The following is a 17,729-nucleotide window of genomic DNA, read 5'->3' as shown; positions in this document are numbered from 1 at the left end:
AGCTGGGCATGGACCATGCTGATGGGAGCCCAGGGGCTGGGTGGGAGAGATCAGCAAAGGCAGGCAGAGCCCACAGCTCATTCCCATACTCAAAGAGTCCAGTGGTACACAGAGTACCACTACAGGGGAATGCACCAGCTAGAAGAAGAAGGCTGAGTTAAGTGAAATTTCAGCAAGGAAAATATAGAGTAGATGTGACCAAATAGGCACCTTTTGTAACATGCAATGTGTGCTCACTGTGAAATGGAAATACTGAATGCCTGAGACAGGAGTGGTAACAAAAGGTTGGTCTATTTGCCTCCAAAGCCAGATATTTACTGTTTTGGATTTTTTTCCTAGTTGATGCTATTAAATGAATACTCTCATTTCTGATATTATTTCTCACCCATGAATATAGAAAGCCTTTTCCAGAAATGTCTGGCCTGCCTGTCCCTGCTGCAAGGAGTTATGAGCCTGGCAGGCTAAACAAAGGCCCAGCATGGGCCAGAAGGGGAGGGTCAGGAGAAAGGAGAAACAGCTATGCTGATAATTCAGGACAGGCTCCCAGGTTCAGCCCTTTGCTTAACAGCAGAAGGTGTCCTTTTTTACACGGTATTACCTCACACACAAAGAAGGAAGGACAAGGTGAAATCTAAGAAGCAGTAGGCGAAGTTCAACCCTTTTGGCAGGGCAGCTCCAAGCTGAGAGAGGTGACAGCAAAGACTTGCTGTGTTGGATGCCATGTGCTTGCTGAGAGGAGCTAAGAAAAGCAATCTTTCCACCAATGGAGAGTTTTTTTGCAAGGCACTGCAAACACGAACACGGGCCTTAGAGCATCTCTGTGCTCCTGATAGCAACCAAAGAGCTGCTGAGCCAGTCTTTAAGAGTGATGGAGCAGAGAGACCCTGGGGATGCTCTGCTTGGGAGTCATGGCAGCGAAAGGGGATAGCAAAGAACGTCCTGAACAAGGACTGAACATGGCATTGTGAGAAGAGCTGGGAAATGGTGGCACTTTAACCTCTACTGGTCCACCAGATGCTAAAGGACATCTGACACGTGTCTAAGGACAGGAGGAAAAATTCGTGTTTCCTGAATTAAAGAGCCACATGTGCAAACTATATCCTGTGCCTTGGCTGCACTGCTCTCTGTGGCACTATGCACAGCAGATTGTACCCTGCATCTGCCAGGGGATGTGCTCAGGAATCTCACCCTATTGTTCCCTCTCTCTGTCCAACAGCTTTACCCTGCCCCACTGCCTCTGTCAGCCCTTTCCACCCTAGCAGACCCTCCTGCCTCACTCAGGATATTTTCCTTGCCCTGTCCCTCTGCAAGAGAAGGACTTTGATCCATTGGTTGGAGCTCAGCAGAGGTATCAGGATGGGATGAGCCCACATGCTGAGGATGCAGGCAGGGCTGCTCACATTGCTGGGTGTGGCCAGCACATGTTTTTGTCTTGGTTCCTCTTCTCACAAGCACCAAGGTGCAAACTCAGCAATATCATCTGTGTCACGGGCAGCACCAGACTCCTCTGGGAAGGCTGGGTGACTGAGACCTGCAGAGTGTGACAAGAGTCTGCAGGCCTACAGGAACCCTGCTGCATCCCACTGTACACAACACAGACAGATCCTGACCTTAGTGTGCACCTTGGAAACAAACGGGAAAGCCATGGTTGCACTTGCTGTCCTAGGAGAACAGCTTCAGCAGGGATCTGGGCAATGGGAAGACACTCTGGACAGGAGAATATCCTCTGTTGCAGTTTTTGCCCTTGTTTATTGCGTGACAGTGATGTGCTGTGCTTACACTCTCTGCAGCCAGACATATTTTCCCTGGAAACAGCCTCCCGTGACACCTCTCACATAGTACAGCCCCTGACGCCACTTCACATCAGCAATTAAAGTTTCTGATCCCATTCCCTGTACTCTGTCACAGCCGCTAGATCAGCTGTTTTCTGTAGCCTGCATCCACCCAGATACAACACCACAGCTGACCAGGATGACAGGATTAGATGCTAGTTTAATGATTTTTGTCATCTAGCGCCAAGAAAATTAGTTTAGACAAATACTCTAAGGCAGATACAGGATGAAGCAAGATCACAGTTCCTGTACCCACAGGTCAATTGCCAGGCAGTGCAGCCTCCTGGGAGGACAGACAACATGTGAGCCTGAAAATTCCCCCTGACTCCGCTGGCATCAAAGTGTGCAGCCAGGGAAGGAGGAGCCCAGCAGATCCCTGGCTGTGCTCTGATCCTTCCAGCACCAAGGAAGTGCATTAAGAGCAATCCCAGAGTATGGTAAGTCCTATCCCCAGGCTCTCCTGGACACCCAGGGGCTCAGCTCATGGCTCCCCAGGTCCTGGTTGGGCACCAGCAGCCATCTCCTCTGTGGTGAGGACACGGCACCCTGACACTGTGCCAGGACAGAGGGACACCTTGTATTTCCAGCTCCATGGAGGAACACACAGACTCTGCAGAGGCTTTCCCAGCAGCCCAAGCCTTGCTGCCCTCCATCCCCAAACGGAGCTCTGCCTGACCACAACCCAGCTGGTGGACTTGGGCCCCAGTGTGGACATCAGACTGCCCTGATACAGCTGCTGTATCCTGCACGCCATAAGGCTGCACAGGGGCTCTGCAAAAGGAGCACAGTAAAACCTTCTCGTGGGGGCAGAGGAGGGAGCACTGCTTACCACTTCCCTGGGGTTGTCCATAGTTGTTGGGATAGGGCTTACCACGATTTTGTGCTGCCAGCAGAGGTGTGAGGAGCAGGAGAAGCATCCATTGCAGGGCCATGTTTGCCTATGCTCCAGGGCAGGACTGAGGTCTCAGCTACCCTGGCTGCCTCACTGCACACCCATTTGATTGTGAGTGGTGCGAGCATGCAAAGGAAACAGGCACGCAGAGAAATCACATATGGTGCAAGAAGCTTCCTCATTGGAGAGGGAAACTCCGCCAGTGTCAGCACTGCCTTCTTTCTCTTTCAGCTCTATGACCGTTTTGCAATTTTGCTGTCTCTGATTTCTTGTCTGAAACCACAGTTTTTAGGTCTTCGGTCAGGACCTGCTATTAACGATAGCTGGGCTGCCTCCTCTCCCAGCACAGATTTCAGAAGGACTTGTGAGGTGTTTGGTTCGTGACTGGGTTTTAGCAGGAAGATGTCACTTCCATACTCACCCAGATATTCAAGCAGTGATTACACCAGGAGAATCCTCACCTTTTTACTGCTGTAATTAGGATTGTGACAAACGGGACTTCTGAAGGGCACAGATACTCCTAATTACCTGGCAGTGTGTGTGCCATGGATGGCAACGCCAAGGTTTTGGCAGGAGTGGTTGCTGCTCAGGATTGGACTGAGAGCAGATGTTTGGGCAGGAGGGGACAAGAGCCCTGGCGGTCTCAAGCTCAGCTACTGTGGCACATTGTGTTGTCAAAATTTGATGGGAGCAGGAATGACCATGAACAGGCAAGCAGAGCAGAAAAGGGACTGCTGGTGATGCTGTCTGTGCAGCTGGAAGCTGATGGCACTGCCCACATGGGGGACCCCTCATGGGGGATCCCACATGGTCTGGGATGGCAGACCCAACCATCAGAGGAGGTCCAGGGCAGGAACTGATGAATTTTTGTTTCCCCAGCCACCTTGCTGGATGTGCCTGGCCTGCATCCCAACTGAAACACAGAACCAGGAGAAAAAACAAGCCCTCAAGTCTTCTCTGAGGCTTCACAGCCAGGCTGCATTCCCCTGTGATGGTTCTCCTCTGTTTTTCTCCTCAGCAAGGACTCGTATTCATACACCTGAGGTCAGGCTCTGCTTTCTGCTGATTTGCACACCCTGCAACACCTTTATTCAGCAGCACTGAGCAGGCCAGTGCAGGGTGGCCCTCTCCAAATATATTCCCCCTGGCACACCCAAAAACTAATCCTGAGCAAATAATGGTAGAATTCTTGTTTTCTTCTTTTTCTGCCAACATACGAGCTGCCTGGGAGCAGATAATCCTGCAGTCTTTTACCTCTCAGGAACAGAGCAGGAGACTGCCCAGCCACATTCCCTCCAAGGGTCAGAAAACCAGTCTCCTTTGTCTATGCTTCATCTCTTCCTGTAAACAGAGGCCAGGGGTCCCCACCTCCATGAGGTGGGGCCTTTTTATTTCCTTTGCTCAAATATGAAGCTCACCCATAATGAGTTCACTGTACTCAAACATATCTGTCCTGGAAAAGGTGACTTGGGGTTGCAAGTGCACAGACAGGACCCTGGCATGGCAGCAGGGCACAGCCTGGGAGGTGCCTGGGAGGTAGGTGTGATTTGTCTCTGGTATCTGGAAGGTTTGGGGAGCGGAGGGAAGAAACTGCTGCTCTGCCTTAGCAACAGCAGCAACTCAGAGGTCACCTCTCCCTATCCCTTTGTGCGTCTGGGCCTTTCAAGAAAAAAATTAAAGAGCTGCAAAAGCAAACGGTGTCAGTAGGAATAGGTTCTTCAGCTTGGAAGATCTTTGCAAAAGGAGTAGAAGAATTCCATAAATTAAAAAAGTCTAAAAAAAGTCTCATTCCTGGTCCCACTCTGCAACATTCCCAGCAGAACAATGGCTCTCAGCTCCTATGTTACCAGTATCTGGCATCTCTGAAAATGCTTCATGACCCTACATGAAACCTCAAAAGCCATGGACAAAGCAAGTTGTCAGGAAACTTTCTAATTCTTCACACTTCCCCTTGCTCCACATCATAAAAATTCAGCCTTGAGTGTCACCCAGGCTCTGGCAGGGAGGATGGATGGGTGTTGCAAATCAGTTCTGCTTTCTCTGGGGGGTCCAACATCTTCTGGTCACACCAGGCAGACTGAAAGCCACACAGACACCTGCATCCAGCAAGTCTGGCTCAGCTGGAAGGATGGGCAGGCTGGGTCTCAGCAGGTGTAGGGAAGGAGCTGTGTCCTGCTGGAGTGCCAGGGTCCAGGCATGCTGTCAGGAGTGTGCCCCATTTCACTACAAACTTTGCAGGGCTTTGGCACTGGAGACATTTTTGCAGCAATCGTGTCACCCCAGGGACGTCACTCGGCTGCAAAGACACGCTCTCCTGTCTACCCTACAGACACTGTAGCAGATCTGGAGTTCTTGAAGTCTGCAACAAGGGCTGCTGGCTGCTTTTACAGACTGTTCTTTGCTCACTTTTTTGTTTGCCTTATCGAGAATTTACGTCCTATCTCTCTGATACTATTTTTGTCCTCTAGACATGACTTCTTCTCTTTGAAGGAGCCTGTCTGTTTTGAATAACCTCTGGCCCTAGTCGTTATTCCTGCTGCTTCATCTCTACCTTTTGATCCCAGGAGCTCTGAAAGTTCTGCCTTAACTCTTTTCAGGATTGCTGGACACTCCTGACCGTGACTGTGCTGCTTTTTCTGTTTTCTCATTTCCACATAATTCCCCTTTTTGATGCTGATTAAGGTATGCCTGAGCTTTTCAGTCTTTGGTAATTATGCAGTATCATAGAAACAAAGCATTTTGTGGCTGTCACAAGCAGGCAGCCCTTTCCTGGGGAACATGTTTGGCTCATATTTCCTGCACAGAGCTCAGTTCCTCATCTTCATCTCAGTCTTGTGGTTCATGTGGAAAGCCACACACTGACAACTTGCTTGCTCCTGCCTGGTGTTGCAAACCAGTCATAAGAGGGCTTGAAGACCACCAGCAGTAGCCCTATACCCTGCTCCTTTCTTTCATTTGGCATTTCTGTTCCCAAGGGTGTATCCATGGTGCAAAGAGGTCTGCATCTCTCCTCTGAAGCAGGGGCCCCATCACTGGCCATGCCTTGGAGAATCACAGAATCACAGAATAAGCTGAGCTGGAAAGGACCCACATGGATTATCAGGTCCAAATTTTTGCTGTGCACAGGACTTCTTCAAGAGTCACGATGTGTGCCTGAGGGCACTGTCCAAACTTCTTGAGCTCTGCCAGGCTCGGTGTTGTCTTCACTTCTCTGGGGAGCCTGTTCCAGTGCCCAACCACCCTCTGGGTGAGGAACCTTTTCCTAATACCCAACCTAAATCTCCCCTGACACAACTGTAGGCTGTTCCCCCAGGTCCTGTCACTGTCACTACAGAGAAGAAACAGTGTCTGAAAGGTCTCGGCCTGCAGCTGGAAGTCAGTGCTTGCACCCATACATGATCCTCCCCTGCATGACGCTCTCCAGGAGTGGCATCTGCCTTGCCAACCCTCCCCTGACATGAACACACAGAGCTGCTGGCCCTCACGCCACCAGCGTACCAGCCAGGGAAGTGGCAGTGGGCCGTGAAGGCCGCTCATGGCGCTGCTGCGGTTCACTCAGAGGAGGCCTTGTGGGTTTCAGTGTACAGCTGGAGGCACTGAGGCAGAGAGGGAGTCACAGAAGGCTCAGGGGAGGAAGTCAGTATGGCAGGAGCCAATTTCAGTGCTGAATCCTGGAACAGGGCTGCAAAAGCAGCACTGTCCTTCCTCCGGCTGGACAAGGCCTCAGCCCTCCTGGCCTGCTGCCCCAAGTCCAGTCGCACTGACCAGGGAGCTGGGAAGTGGCTCCTGGGATTTTGGTCTGGGACAGAGGCAGTGCAGGGAGCTGGCCTGTCCCCAGGCTAGGCTGCAGCTGGGCTGACCCAAAAGCTGATGTTCAGCTGTTTTGAGCTCCCACACAGCTCTCAGGGGTTAATACGAGATTGTACTTATATTATGACCCCAAACTAGTGGCCACAAATATGACAGAGTCATCTGCATGCCCATCCCCAGCCTGGCAGGCCCTGCCCATCATGGTGCAGCTGCTGAATGGAAACTTGTGGGATTTCAAAAGTTCAAGGATGGGACTGGATTGGATGGGCCTCAGAGCAACTTGGTCTGGTGCATGGCATTCCTGTCCACAGTAGCATGGGTGGAACTAGATGATCTTTAATGTCCCTTCAAACCCAGACCATTCTTTAATTCTATTAACTGTGTGTGTGTCTGTGTGTTTGTGTGTGTGTGTGTCACTGCCCTCTGCACACTTACAGTCTGAGCATGGGATCTGGCTGCCAGGAAGGAAAGGCATTCCCTTCTCTCTTCCAGTATGTATCAGGCCTTTCCATCGGACACATGCATTCCAGAGTTCCTTCAGCACTGACACCCAGGGTCCATGGTCAGTGCCTTTGACCTGAGGACGAGCCAGGTCCTGATGACCTGGGCAGAGAAGGTCCAAGGGGACCTGTCAGAAACCCCTAGCACTTGACACCAGCAGGTCCCCCCTCCCTCAGCTGGCACAAGCCCCAGATTGTCATGCGCATCTGGGCTCCCATCTAGACTCCCTAAATCTGCCCCAGCCCTGCTGTCACTCCACGACTTTACTCCTGCCAGCACTGGGTCCCATAGTGATGTAAGTCATCCCCCAGCTTCTGTAGCATGTAACTGGATTCTTTTTTGCTTCCCACATGATGAATCTCTGCTCCCAGGGTTCACCCACAGAGCCCAGCACTTTGCTGAGACCTGCTTTGATATCTGAAAGGAAGCCAGGAGCAACTTTGCTGAGCAGCAGATTAGTGATACGTGTGAGGAGGAGGACACTGCTGCTGCTCAGGTGTCATGAGACTGGCAGGACTGACTGCATCTTGGTGCTGGTCCAGAGCTGCCCTGACCTGGCTCTGCACCTCAAGACATATGAGAGACTGGACCAGCAGTGTAAAGAGCAGGAGCCCCCATGATGAGTATCCATGGACACGGTGTTTCTTCTTCTTGCTTAGCATGACCCTGACAAAGCTCATAGGTCCACGTCCCCATCAGGATCCTAGAGATGACCCTCCAGGACCAGGCCACCAGTAGGGCCACCTGGTCAGAGCTCCAGTGCTGTCCCATACTGTCCCAATGTCCCATGCACATTGCTGCGTACTTTCAGCCTTGCAGGATTCATGGGCTTTGTGCCCTGTAGCCAATTCCTCATTGCCATAGGTTATCTGATAGCCACCAACCTGGATCTGCTTGCCTTCAGCCAGATGACCCCAGAGAAGACAGCTGCAAGTTCCACAGCAGCAATCCCAAATTCAGCCTCTGACACTGTAACCACCCCTCTGTGCTCCCCTGCACCCAAGGCTACCCCAGCAGCAAGCACCCAGGAAGCTGCTCAGGTCAGTGCCCACAATGCAGGCAGCTGGAAATCCTCTTTCCTGCCCCAGGGCTGACTCAGCCCCCTAGGGGGCTATTTGCCAGCACATCATCCCCTTCCTCCTTTGGGCCAGCCAGTGAATGCAGGGAGAGCAGGCAGGCTCCATGGAACTTGTGAACAGCCCTGACCATTGAGACCCCTGACCCTCTGAGAGCTTAATCAAAGCAGCTCATGTGCCGGCCCTGCCTGCTCTGTGTTGCTCCCAGACAGAACAGGGGTTTATGCTGCTTCAGTGGTAGATTTTTTTCAGCAGCTTTGATGCACTGCACATGTGCACATCATTTGTCCTCGTGGATGTAACAAACTCTGGAATGGTGCTCTTGCTGCGAAGCCTGGAGTCAAGAGAAGAGTTCTTCCCTTCTCCTTTTGAGCTGCTGAGGGGTAAAGAGAAGTGGTTCTTGGGGTTCACAATGGACTTGGAGGCCCAGTGTTTGTTTTGAGTCTAAGCTTTTTAGAATCTCTGGAGTCCTTCCTGGTGAGTGACCCACAGCCATTGAAACTCATGGCCAGGTTGTCCCAGACTATGGGTCCCAGCCCACAACCCCTCCTTCACCTTCACCTTCCCATGATCCAGGAGAAGCAGATTCCAGGCTGAGATGGTGTGATCTCCTGTCTGAAACTTGCTTGGGTGGCTGCAAGCAATGCAAAAGGAACCCCAAACAGCGCTGCTTCCCCAAGGCATCATTTGTAGTGCCTACTCCTCTACCCCTCAGGCCTGAACTGACAGGTCTGACTGCTGAGGGCAACCTGTGCCCTCCTGAAGTTCTGGTGGAGGCTGTGGTGAATGCAGGAGGAAGCCTGCAGTGCAGTGTCCCAGCACAGGTAACCCACAGACCCTTCACAGGGACGTGCTGAAATGATAAGTCTGGGTAGCAGGGAGCTCAATCAGCACCTTTTTTATTAATATGCATCATAAATAAAGAAATAAATAAAGGCGAGACACCTCATTCTAACAGGGAGATACAAATTAAATATGGTGCAACATCCGCTAAGCGATGTACAAGCAGGAGGTAACCTAGCAAGACCAGGGCCCCTTGCCATGGTGAAGCCAGCCCAGGCACGATGCTGTGAACAGCGTCAAGCCGGCCATGGCACCAAATACTGGCATGGCCTTTCATTAACACTGTTCCCCACCTGACAGGCAGGTGAAGATCCCCACTACAGCAGGCGGCATGAACATGGCAAGGAAGGGGTTGACTGGCATTGCCTCTACCAAGGACCCCAGGACCTCCAGTATCCCCTTGTGTTTGTGCACAACACTTATCCCCCCCACCCCACGGCACTGCTCAGCAAGACCAGAAACCCTGTGCCAAAGGGAGCACCACCCGTCCCTCCCCAGGCTCCCCAGCTCCCTCTAGGAGCACCCCCAATCTACTTGCTGAGAGCACTGCCCACAAACCCCTAGCCCAAGACAGGGACCCTGCCCTCATTCCCTCCCCTCCAGAACCCTCCACTGAGCATCCCAGGGCTTCCCAGGCACCGGTTCCCTGCTCAGTGTGGAGGGCACACGGCCTCCCCCCAAAGCACCCATCTCTGCACAGGGTGGCACTACCCATCCTGGACCTACGTAACACTGAACAACCCCGTGCCTTCCTCACAGCCCCTCACACCCCTTTGCTCCACACTCACACACATACCCCGTCCCCCTCCCCTGGCTGTGGCCACGCACAGCCCCAGCCCTGCAGTGTGGCACTGCCAGGACACTTGTCCCGGTACAACCCACTAGAAACCACTACAGCACACTAGGACAGGGATGCTCCGATGTGAGGGAGCCTACTTTGCAGTGCCCCAATAAACACAACCCATCAGCCCAGCCTCGCAGGGACCCTGCAAACGCAGGGTGCTCCCACCCCTTCAGCTGAGGATGCCGGGGATGATGGATGCTGCAGTCTGCACTGCCACCCCCCGGCAGGGGACGGCCAGCATCCTGCACCTCCAGCACCCAACTGCGGGGCAGTGCTGCCCTGACAGGGACTGCCTGGCTTCCTGTAATGTACAAGTCCATGGCCTGTGGGTGCTGCAGACAGTGAGGAGCGGAGGGGGGGGTCAGGCGGTCCCTGGTGTGGCTGCATGCATGGCGATGCCTGGCAATACGAGGTGCAGCTCACAGAAGACCCCGGGGGGCTAAGTTGGCTTTTGGCAGCTGCACAAGGAGGAGCAAGAAGGAACCATCTACGGTTACTGTATTCTGTAATGGCAGGAAAGGTAAGAAACTAGCAAGAAGCTGTGTTTGTTCCTCTGGCAGGGTAGGCTACCCCAGAGGAGCCCAGGGAACTGTGCTTGGCCTCCTAAACGTATCAATAGTCCTCGTCCTCAGGGTGGGTGACGTACATGATGGGCACCAGTCCCTTCTCGGAGCCAAGGCTGCACTGCAGCCAGTCACCATCCACCTTGGAGATGACCTGCAGAATATCCCCTTTGTTGAAGCTCAGTTGTCCTGCCTCAGTGGCAATGTGATGGCAAAGAGCTTTCACCTCACTGCAGGAAGAAGGAAAGTAGGGTTAGCTCACCTCAGGACACCCACCCCACCCACAGGCCCAGGGGGAGAGGAAAATACCCCTTGCTTCCCTCCCCATCCAGGCTCTCCGCTGCCCCCCCAGCTCCCCATCACCTGCAGATTGCAGAGTTGTGGTGGATCGATGCACAAGCTGCATCATTGCCCCAAACCATTCTCTGGTCCATGACTATAAAGAGGGCCAGGCAAACTGCAACAGGCAGAACCGTGCCACCCTCAACCTAACACATTCCAGCACCTGCAGGATTGTCCACTTGGTGTCACTCACCAGGTAGGGTGAGGAGACATCCCCTGGACTGGTCGTGCCACAGCAGGTGCCTCAGGTGGTTCTGGATGGGGAGGGTCTGGCTCCGGGGCTGTTTCACGCCACATGCTAGCCCCAACTGTCTGGGCCACCAGCTGGAAGACGGACTTGTCCAAGCTCAGCCAGCCGGAGGGCAGCCTGGAAGGAGGAGACAGAAGCAGTCAGTGGCAGCAAAGCGCACCCAAGGAAACGGAGCAGGTGCTCTCATGGCAAGGTCACGCCTTTGAGGTTTGGCCTCACGCACTGAGTGCACTGCTAGGGAGTGCCCCGGGTCTCCAGGCAGGGAGGGCTCAGATCTAACACCACAGCCTGGACTGGGAAGGACATTTCCAGTGGTCATTTTCAGGAGCAGTAAGGGTGAATAGAGGGAGAGGCAGTGCACAGGGGTCTCAGCTACTGGCAACTTCACCCTCCCCCCACCCCTGTTGTAAGCAACAGCAATGGCTCTGTGTTCTGTTCTCAACATGTAGTTTTGGGAGGGATGGGGTGATAATGGTGCCATGTAGCAGGGTTTAAATGCCAAGGCAGTGACAGCTGAGGCAGAAGAGGAAAGCCTATGAGATAGACTGAGCAAGGATATGAGAGGAATTAAGGCAGGCTGGCAGGACTGTGCAGGGTTACAGACCCTTGATGTACCACCATGGTGTTGCCCAGTGGTCAGGTCATGGCCTGACTTCCACCTGTGCTGCCATACTCCAGGTTAACCAGCCCTTCTCAGCCCCAAACCACCCCTGCCCTTACCTGTTTGGTTGTCTGGGCTCTTTCTGTACCTTCCTGGACCCAAACAAGTGTCCCCACTTGATGGGCTGGCTGCCCTCTGATGCACTGGTGCTGCTGTCCTCTTGGGGGGATGCTGCTGCTGCTCCCACTCTTTGCTGAGCCTCCTTCTCCTTGCTGCGCTTTAGCTCTGTAAGCACAGAGTCTGGGGGGCTGCCCATCCAGAAGGGCCAGCTGCGTTCCTTCACCTCTTCACCGACCACTACCTGCTGGGGCTTTTCCAAGGGCTCTTCCACGGCTTCAGGACTTGGCTTGCTGTCTGCCTTGGGCCTCTCCTCCAAGGTGCCCTCAGCAATGGGACAAGCCTCTGCACCCTCCACCACCCCTTCTCGGGGAGGTGGTGCCTTCTGGGTCTCCACTGACCGGGGTGCAGGATTCAAAGCTGCTTTCTTCTTCTCCGAGCGGATGAACTTTGAGCCTTCGGCTGAACTCTCAATGTAAATCTGAGAGGTCTGCATGAGCTGGTACCACCAGCCTGCCTGCTTGTCCTTCTTCCCCTCCCACGTGCTCTCTCGCATCTTGCTCTGCTCTTCCTCCCTGTCACCTTCTCCGCAGGAGGCCCCCACTCCCTTGACCCTCTTCTCACTCACAGCTTGCTGTGGGCTGTGTCCTGGTGAGATGTCGCCATCTCTGGCACCCCCTTGGCATGTTTCAGGGGCGGTGCTGCAGCCATCAGGATCCTCACTGCTGCCCCGGGTCCGCATCAGCTGCAGGGTGGAGTGCACAGAAAGCAGCAGGTCCTGCTTCACACGCAGCAGCTCCTTTTGCTGCTGCTGCTCTTTGCCCATCTGCATCAGGTGGTGCTCGAAGAGCAGGTCTAGATTGAAGGGCAGCAGGGAGAGCGGCTGGAGTAGGAGCAGGAGCTCCTCAAAAAGAGGTTGGCACACACTGTGAGACAGGCACAAGAAGCCCACTGGTTGATAGTGTGCCAGGATGATGTCTGTAGGAAAAGACATTAATTAGAGGAGACACTCTTGCCACCATTACCAAGCCACCACAAAGCTGCTGAAGCTATGAGGAAAGGAGATGCACACCAGTTTTTGGTCATAGCCTGAGGCTCAGGCCTGGGTCAGGGAGCATCAGATGCTCTGTGACCTCTCAGCAACTGGCCCAGACAGAGCTTTCCAACTGTACCTGCACATAGTACTTGCCTGGCAGACTTATCAGCCCAGATGACCTCTGCCACCAAATGCCATGAAAGAAAGATGGTAATAACCCGACAGCCACAGCTTTTGCTCACACTTCCAGGTCTTAATTATGGTCTAATAGATGGCTGTCTTCTGCTTCAGAAAGCCAGAATAAGCACAGACCCTATTCTATTCTATTCTAGTCTAGTCTATTCTATTCATCCTATCCTATCCTATCCTATCCTATCCTATCCTATCCTATCCTATCCTATCCTATCCTATCCTGCTATAAAACAGGCACATCCAGTAAAATCTGTTTTTTTGTATGTCAGGTTTTCCTTTCCATTTCTCCCTATTTTCCATGCCTGAAAAGTTTCAGGTAAGTGCGCACATCTCCAGGCATACAAAACTCTCAGGCACTGGGCAGGGAACATAGAAATTTGGAGAGGAATAGATCTGACCTCCTACAAATGGACTGAGGGATCTGCACTGACAGCCTTGGGTACTAGCTGTGGGTAGGAAGGGGAATGGAAGTCCAGGTTCAGGTGGAAGGAGCTGCATGATGCTTGGACTTCCACCTGGGATTTCCCTGCTACATTGAGACTGTGTAATAGCTTAGTCCTTCACCTCAGGGCAGAGAAGAGCAGCCCAAGCTGAGAGAGCAACAAGAGAAACACATTTCCATCCCATGCTCTATATGTGTGCAGAGTTTGGCTCCCACTGCAACCCACAGCCTTCAGGCTCTTACCTTCATGGTTGTAAAGGTGGTTGAACCAGAACTCCAAGGACCGGATACTGCAGGAATGGAAAATCAGCAGGGTAAGAAAGAAACAGTGAAAATCCATTAACCCCATTCATCCTCACGGATCTGCCACAAGAAGTGTGACTGGGAAAGGGCATTTACAAGGCATGAGCTTGTGAACCTGAGGGAAAGGACAGTGGCTCGCTCCCATCCGCATGCCTTGATCACAGACACTCAGCCCTGTCACTGAACATCTACACAGCTTTAAATGTGCAACTGGAACCACAAATAACCATGATTCCTCACTGTTCTCCTCCAATGTCCTTGATAGAGCTTTGTTTTGCTGAGAAGAGGCTGCTGTGGAAGAGGCAAATGATCTACAAAACTAAGACCAGTGCTGGTAGCTCAGCCCAAAATATGCCAGTGGAGGAGAACGGGGTCACCCTGCGTGGGGAGAGCTGGGCAGAGCTTGCTCCTGCCTGGAGGAATTCTACAGAGTTCCCAGAGATCTTGGGAACTCTGTTGCCACTGCCAGAGCTCTTGCTAACCACCAGAGAGGAGCAGGGAAACACCATCCTAGCAGTACTTATCCCTTCACCCACAAAAACATATTAAACACAGCAGAGTGTGCACATTCCTTATGCAAATTAGAAGGGCCAGTCTGGAGTCCTGGATCAGGGCAATTTCTCCTTCAGAACCTCATGCCTTGGGATCTGTTGCAGCTCCAGGAAACACTGGTTTAAAGAGGAATTTCCAGGAGTAACTCATACATATATTATGTCTAACCTCATATGAAGTTGGACAGAGTCTTCTCACCTGATGTTTGGGGCTACAACAGACTGACCCAATTCTTCACTTGGCTACAGCCACTCATTCTCACTCCTGACCTGGAAGGAGTTCTCTGAGACTTACAGCTTCTTCCTTCCCTAGCCTGCTTCTGGGAAGTGGCTTCCCAGATTCTTAAGTTTGTTTCATGGTCAAATCTGCCTGCCTGCAGTCAAGGACCAACAACTGCTGCCAGCCCTGGACAGGGAGGTGCAGCCACCCCAGGGGTCCTGCTTACTTGAGGAGGCCAAAGATGAATGCGTTGAACCGCATGGTGTGGTTGGTGAGCTCTGTGTACTGACTGATCTTGCTGTAGAGGCTGTGCAGCAACTTTGTGGAGGGCCCTGTGGAGAGGAGCAAATTGTTGAGATTAGCTGTGGTGAGCAAAGCCAAAACTGCACCACAGGATGGAGCATCAAGGCAAGACAGACACTGTCTGGGTGTGCATGCCTGTGTGTGCCCTGCCTCTCCACCACACCAATGTGAGCTCACTCCATACCAACACTTAGACTGCACATGGAAGATGTGCATCCCAAACCACCACTCCAGAACTCTGGGAGACAAAATTTCATTACCACAAGGACCTGCCTCCCACACTTCAGTGCCAATCATAGCCACTGGCTCAAAATCAGCGTGTAAAGAGAATACTGTGGTGTGTGCTTATAATTTGGGGTGTCTGCAGTCATAGAGATAACTGCAAAGCTCAAGATTGGCCATAGTCAGGCTATGAGGCTTCCCAGTATGATGTAGAAACCAATGTGGAATTAATTTTGTTGGGGTTTTTTCCTTCCTTTTTTTATTGGTTTGGCCTGTTACGGGAGAATTTGCAAATTTCAGGGGAAATGATAATAAATACTTGGGAAGAACAGCGCAGAGTCCCTCCCTTCTTGCAAGAAATGGCACATGTGCACCCTGATCCAAGCAGGAAAACGGGTGTTTTGCACCCCCATCCTTAGAGCCAACCTTCCCCAGCACCTCCCAACCACAAATACCACAAGCACTGCTGCCCAGCATCCATACCTAGCTGGGTGGACGCCTCCACCACGCTCCAGGGGATGTTCCTCCTCTGGCCAATGATCATGTCCAGGACGTAAGCCTTGAGCCCATCACTCAGAATGTCCCGGACAGCTGGGCACAGGTATTTCAGGATGAGATGCCCCACATTGGGGCTCACGGAGCTGTTCCCAAGTTTGGCCTAGTGGAAAACAGACAACAGGGAGAGTGTTGCTAACCATTTTCACAGTACAGATGCATGGAAACAGTTCAGTCCCACTACAGACACCCAGCAAGCAACATCCAGGCAACTCCTTGAACATGAGGGTCTTTGCTTTCACTCCTGATGCTTCATACACCAGTTCTGGAACGCTCTCTGCAAGCTCTTCCCCAGGCTGGGAAAAGGCAGTAACTTGAAAAAAGAATATCCTATGCTGGAAGAGGTTATCCCAATGAGAAAGCATGCCTGGGTCTCCCAAGAGGGATAACAAGGCTCTCCTGCTGGAGGAAGAAAAGAGCTGAGAATATTCCTGCTGCTGTAGATTTTCTTGCAGCTAATTTTGGATTAGGAAGCACCAACCCACATAGAACTACCACCACTGAGGGGTTCTAGAACACTTAACTCAGTGACATGTCAAGCTCTATCTCCTGGAGATTACTGTAAATATACAGGTAAGGGCAAAATGGATGGCCAGAGCTCAGACTGAGGTGAAGAGGAGGCATGTAAGAGCCCATGTAAGAGCCCAGCACCAGCAGAGCAGGGACACATTCTGCTGCTTACAGTCTTTGAGCTGCCAAGGGGTCTATCCAAATGGGTCAGGCAATGGTGCTCAGGGCACAGATTTTACCAGCGGAGCTGGAATTATACTGACCAGTTGGCACAGGTTCACAAAAGCCCTGAACTGAAACTGAACTTGGCTCAGGAATAATCCTGTCAGATCCACTGAGCATGGCAGCAGCAGGGATGTATGCTGCCTTTTGACAGGTGAATGTTCAGCCCTGGCACATTGATGTATAAAGAAATGCCAGGTTAAAACCACAGCATTGTCTGATAAGCAAAGTAATGGGGGAATGTTGCAATTATTCCCCAAACCTACACTGCAAGTATTGGAAATTCACAGTGAAGCCCTAAAAAGCCATGGGAATCTCAACAGCTCCAGTTATGCTGCACAGCAATCTCTGCATCAGAAACAGCTGTAATTAGGACAAAATTACACTGGGCTCTGAGATAAGATTGAATGGTTTTGGAATCTGTCCCAGTCAGGTTTCTCCTTGGGGATGGCATGCCAGGAGAGTTGTCATGTCCAAATAGTGTCACATTGCTGCCCAGAGTCGCCTGACTGAAGCCAGGCATTCAGCACTGAGAGGAGGCACCACAAACATGCTGGGTGTCACAGGACTGCAAACAATGCCTGCTGCAAACACAAGCAAAATTGCTCTGCTTCTGTGTTATTCCAGAAACAGGGGATGAGGGAGCACAGGCCAAATACAACCAGCTCTGGGGCAACCTAGATGCACTTCTGTGTTATTCCAGAAATTGGAAATGAGGGGAGCAAGGGCCTAACACAGCCATTTAGATATACTCTAAATACGCTAAATGCATTCATGGTAAGGGCTACCATGGGTGTGACCAGCTGCCCCAGATGGGTGAAGTCTGATGCACTTTTTTATCATTATTAAAATTATTCAGTATCTCATATTAAAATGTGAGATGCTGAGGGATGGGGAACACTGCACTGTACCCTGGCACCAGTGCCAGACCAGAGTCATGGGACATGTGAAGGAGGGAAACACATCTCTCCACTGTGTGAGAAAAAAGAGCTGGTGTGCTGCATCAGATCAGAAGGGCAGCTGGTCTGGTGTTTCCTCTTATGAAGAGCCAGAGTAATTACATAAAGAAAGATTTAAACCAGAACAAACGTACATAATACTTGCCCTTTATACTTTCACACCCTACAACTACTTCCAACTCAGAGTCTAAGCTGGACATTATTCCTATACGTTTAATACACGTAACTTCCCTGTGTTTTTCTGATCTTCCTTTAAATACATCTACATACTGCAGCATGCAGCAGGAATTGTTATAGATTTACTATCTGCTGCACGGTGTGCCATCACCTTTGTTTGATTTGTTTTTGCTACTCCTGCCTTTGTTAGATAACCTGTAGTTTTTGACTAGAAGAGAATGGAGAGGCAATCTTGCTCTCTACTCTCTGTGCCACCCAGAATGGAGTTGGATGCAAGACATACCTTCACCCCTGGATCCCTGCTGGTTCCAAAGTGAGCCACAATCAGGTCAACAGCAGTGTTGATAGCCTTCACAAGACCTAGTG

The 17,729-nt window shown here is 51.7% G+C and overlaps 1 protein-coding gene across 8 annotated transcripts in view; it reads right to left on the bottom strand.

The window, feature by feature from the left end:
* Positions 1-8,994: 8,994 nt before the first annotated feature.
* Positions 8,995-17,729, bottom strand: part of RUSC2 (RUN and SH3 domain containing 2) — a 57,912-nt gene continuing 49,177 nt past the window's right edge. For all 8 annotated transcript variants that reach the window (XM_064736899.1, XM_064736897.1, XM_064736900.1 and 5 more), the window contains 7 exons: positions 17,647-17,723; positions 15,424-15,598; positions 14,642-14,747; positions 13,585-13,631; positions 11,674-12,649; positions 10,897-11,070; positions 8,995-10,591 (listed from right to left, as the gene is read on the bottom strand). In XM_064736899.1, coding sequence (XP_064592969.1) covers positions 10,411-10,591; positions 10,897-11,070; positions 11,674-12,649; positions 13,585-13,631; positions 14,642-14,747; positions 15,424-15,598; positions 17,647-17,723 — 1,736 coding nt within the window. In that variant the 3' untranslated portion in view covers positions 8,995-10,410. The remainder of the gene's footprint in view (positions 10,592-10,896; positions 11,071-11,673; positions 12,650-13,584; positions 13,632-14,641; positions 14,748-15,423; positions 15,599-17,646; positions 17,724-17,729) is intronic.

Source organism: Zonotrichia leucophrys, chromosome Z (assembly GCF_028769735.1).
Source record: "Zonotrichia leucophrys gambelii isolate GWCS_2022_RI chromosome Z, RI_Zleu_2.0, whole genome shotgun sequence".
NCBI lineage: Eukaryota > Metazoa > Chordata > Aves > Passeriformes > Passerellidae > Zonotrichia > Zonotrichia leucophrys.
The sequence above is the reverse complement of the archived record's forward strand: the minus strand, read 5'-3'. Positions and strand labels throughout refer to the sequence as shown.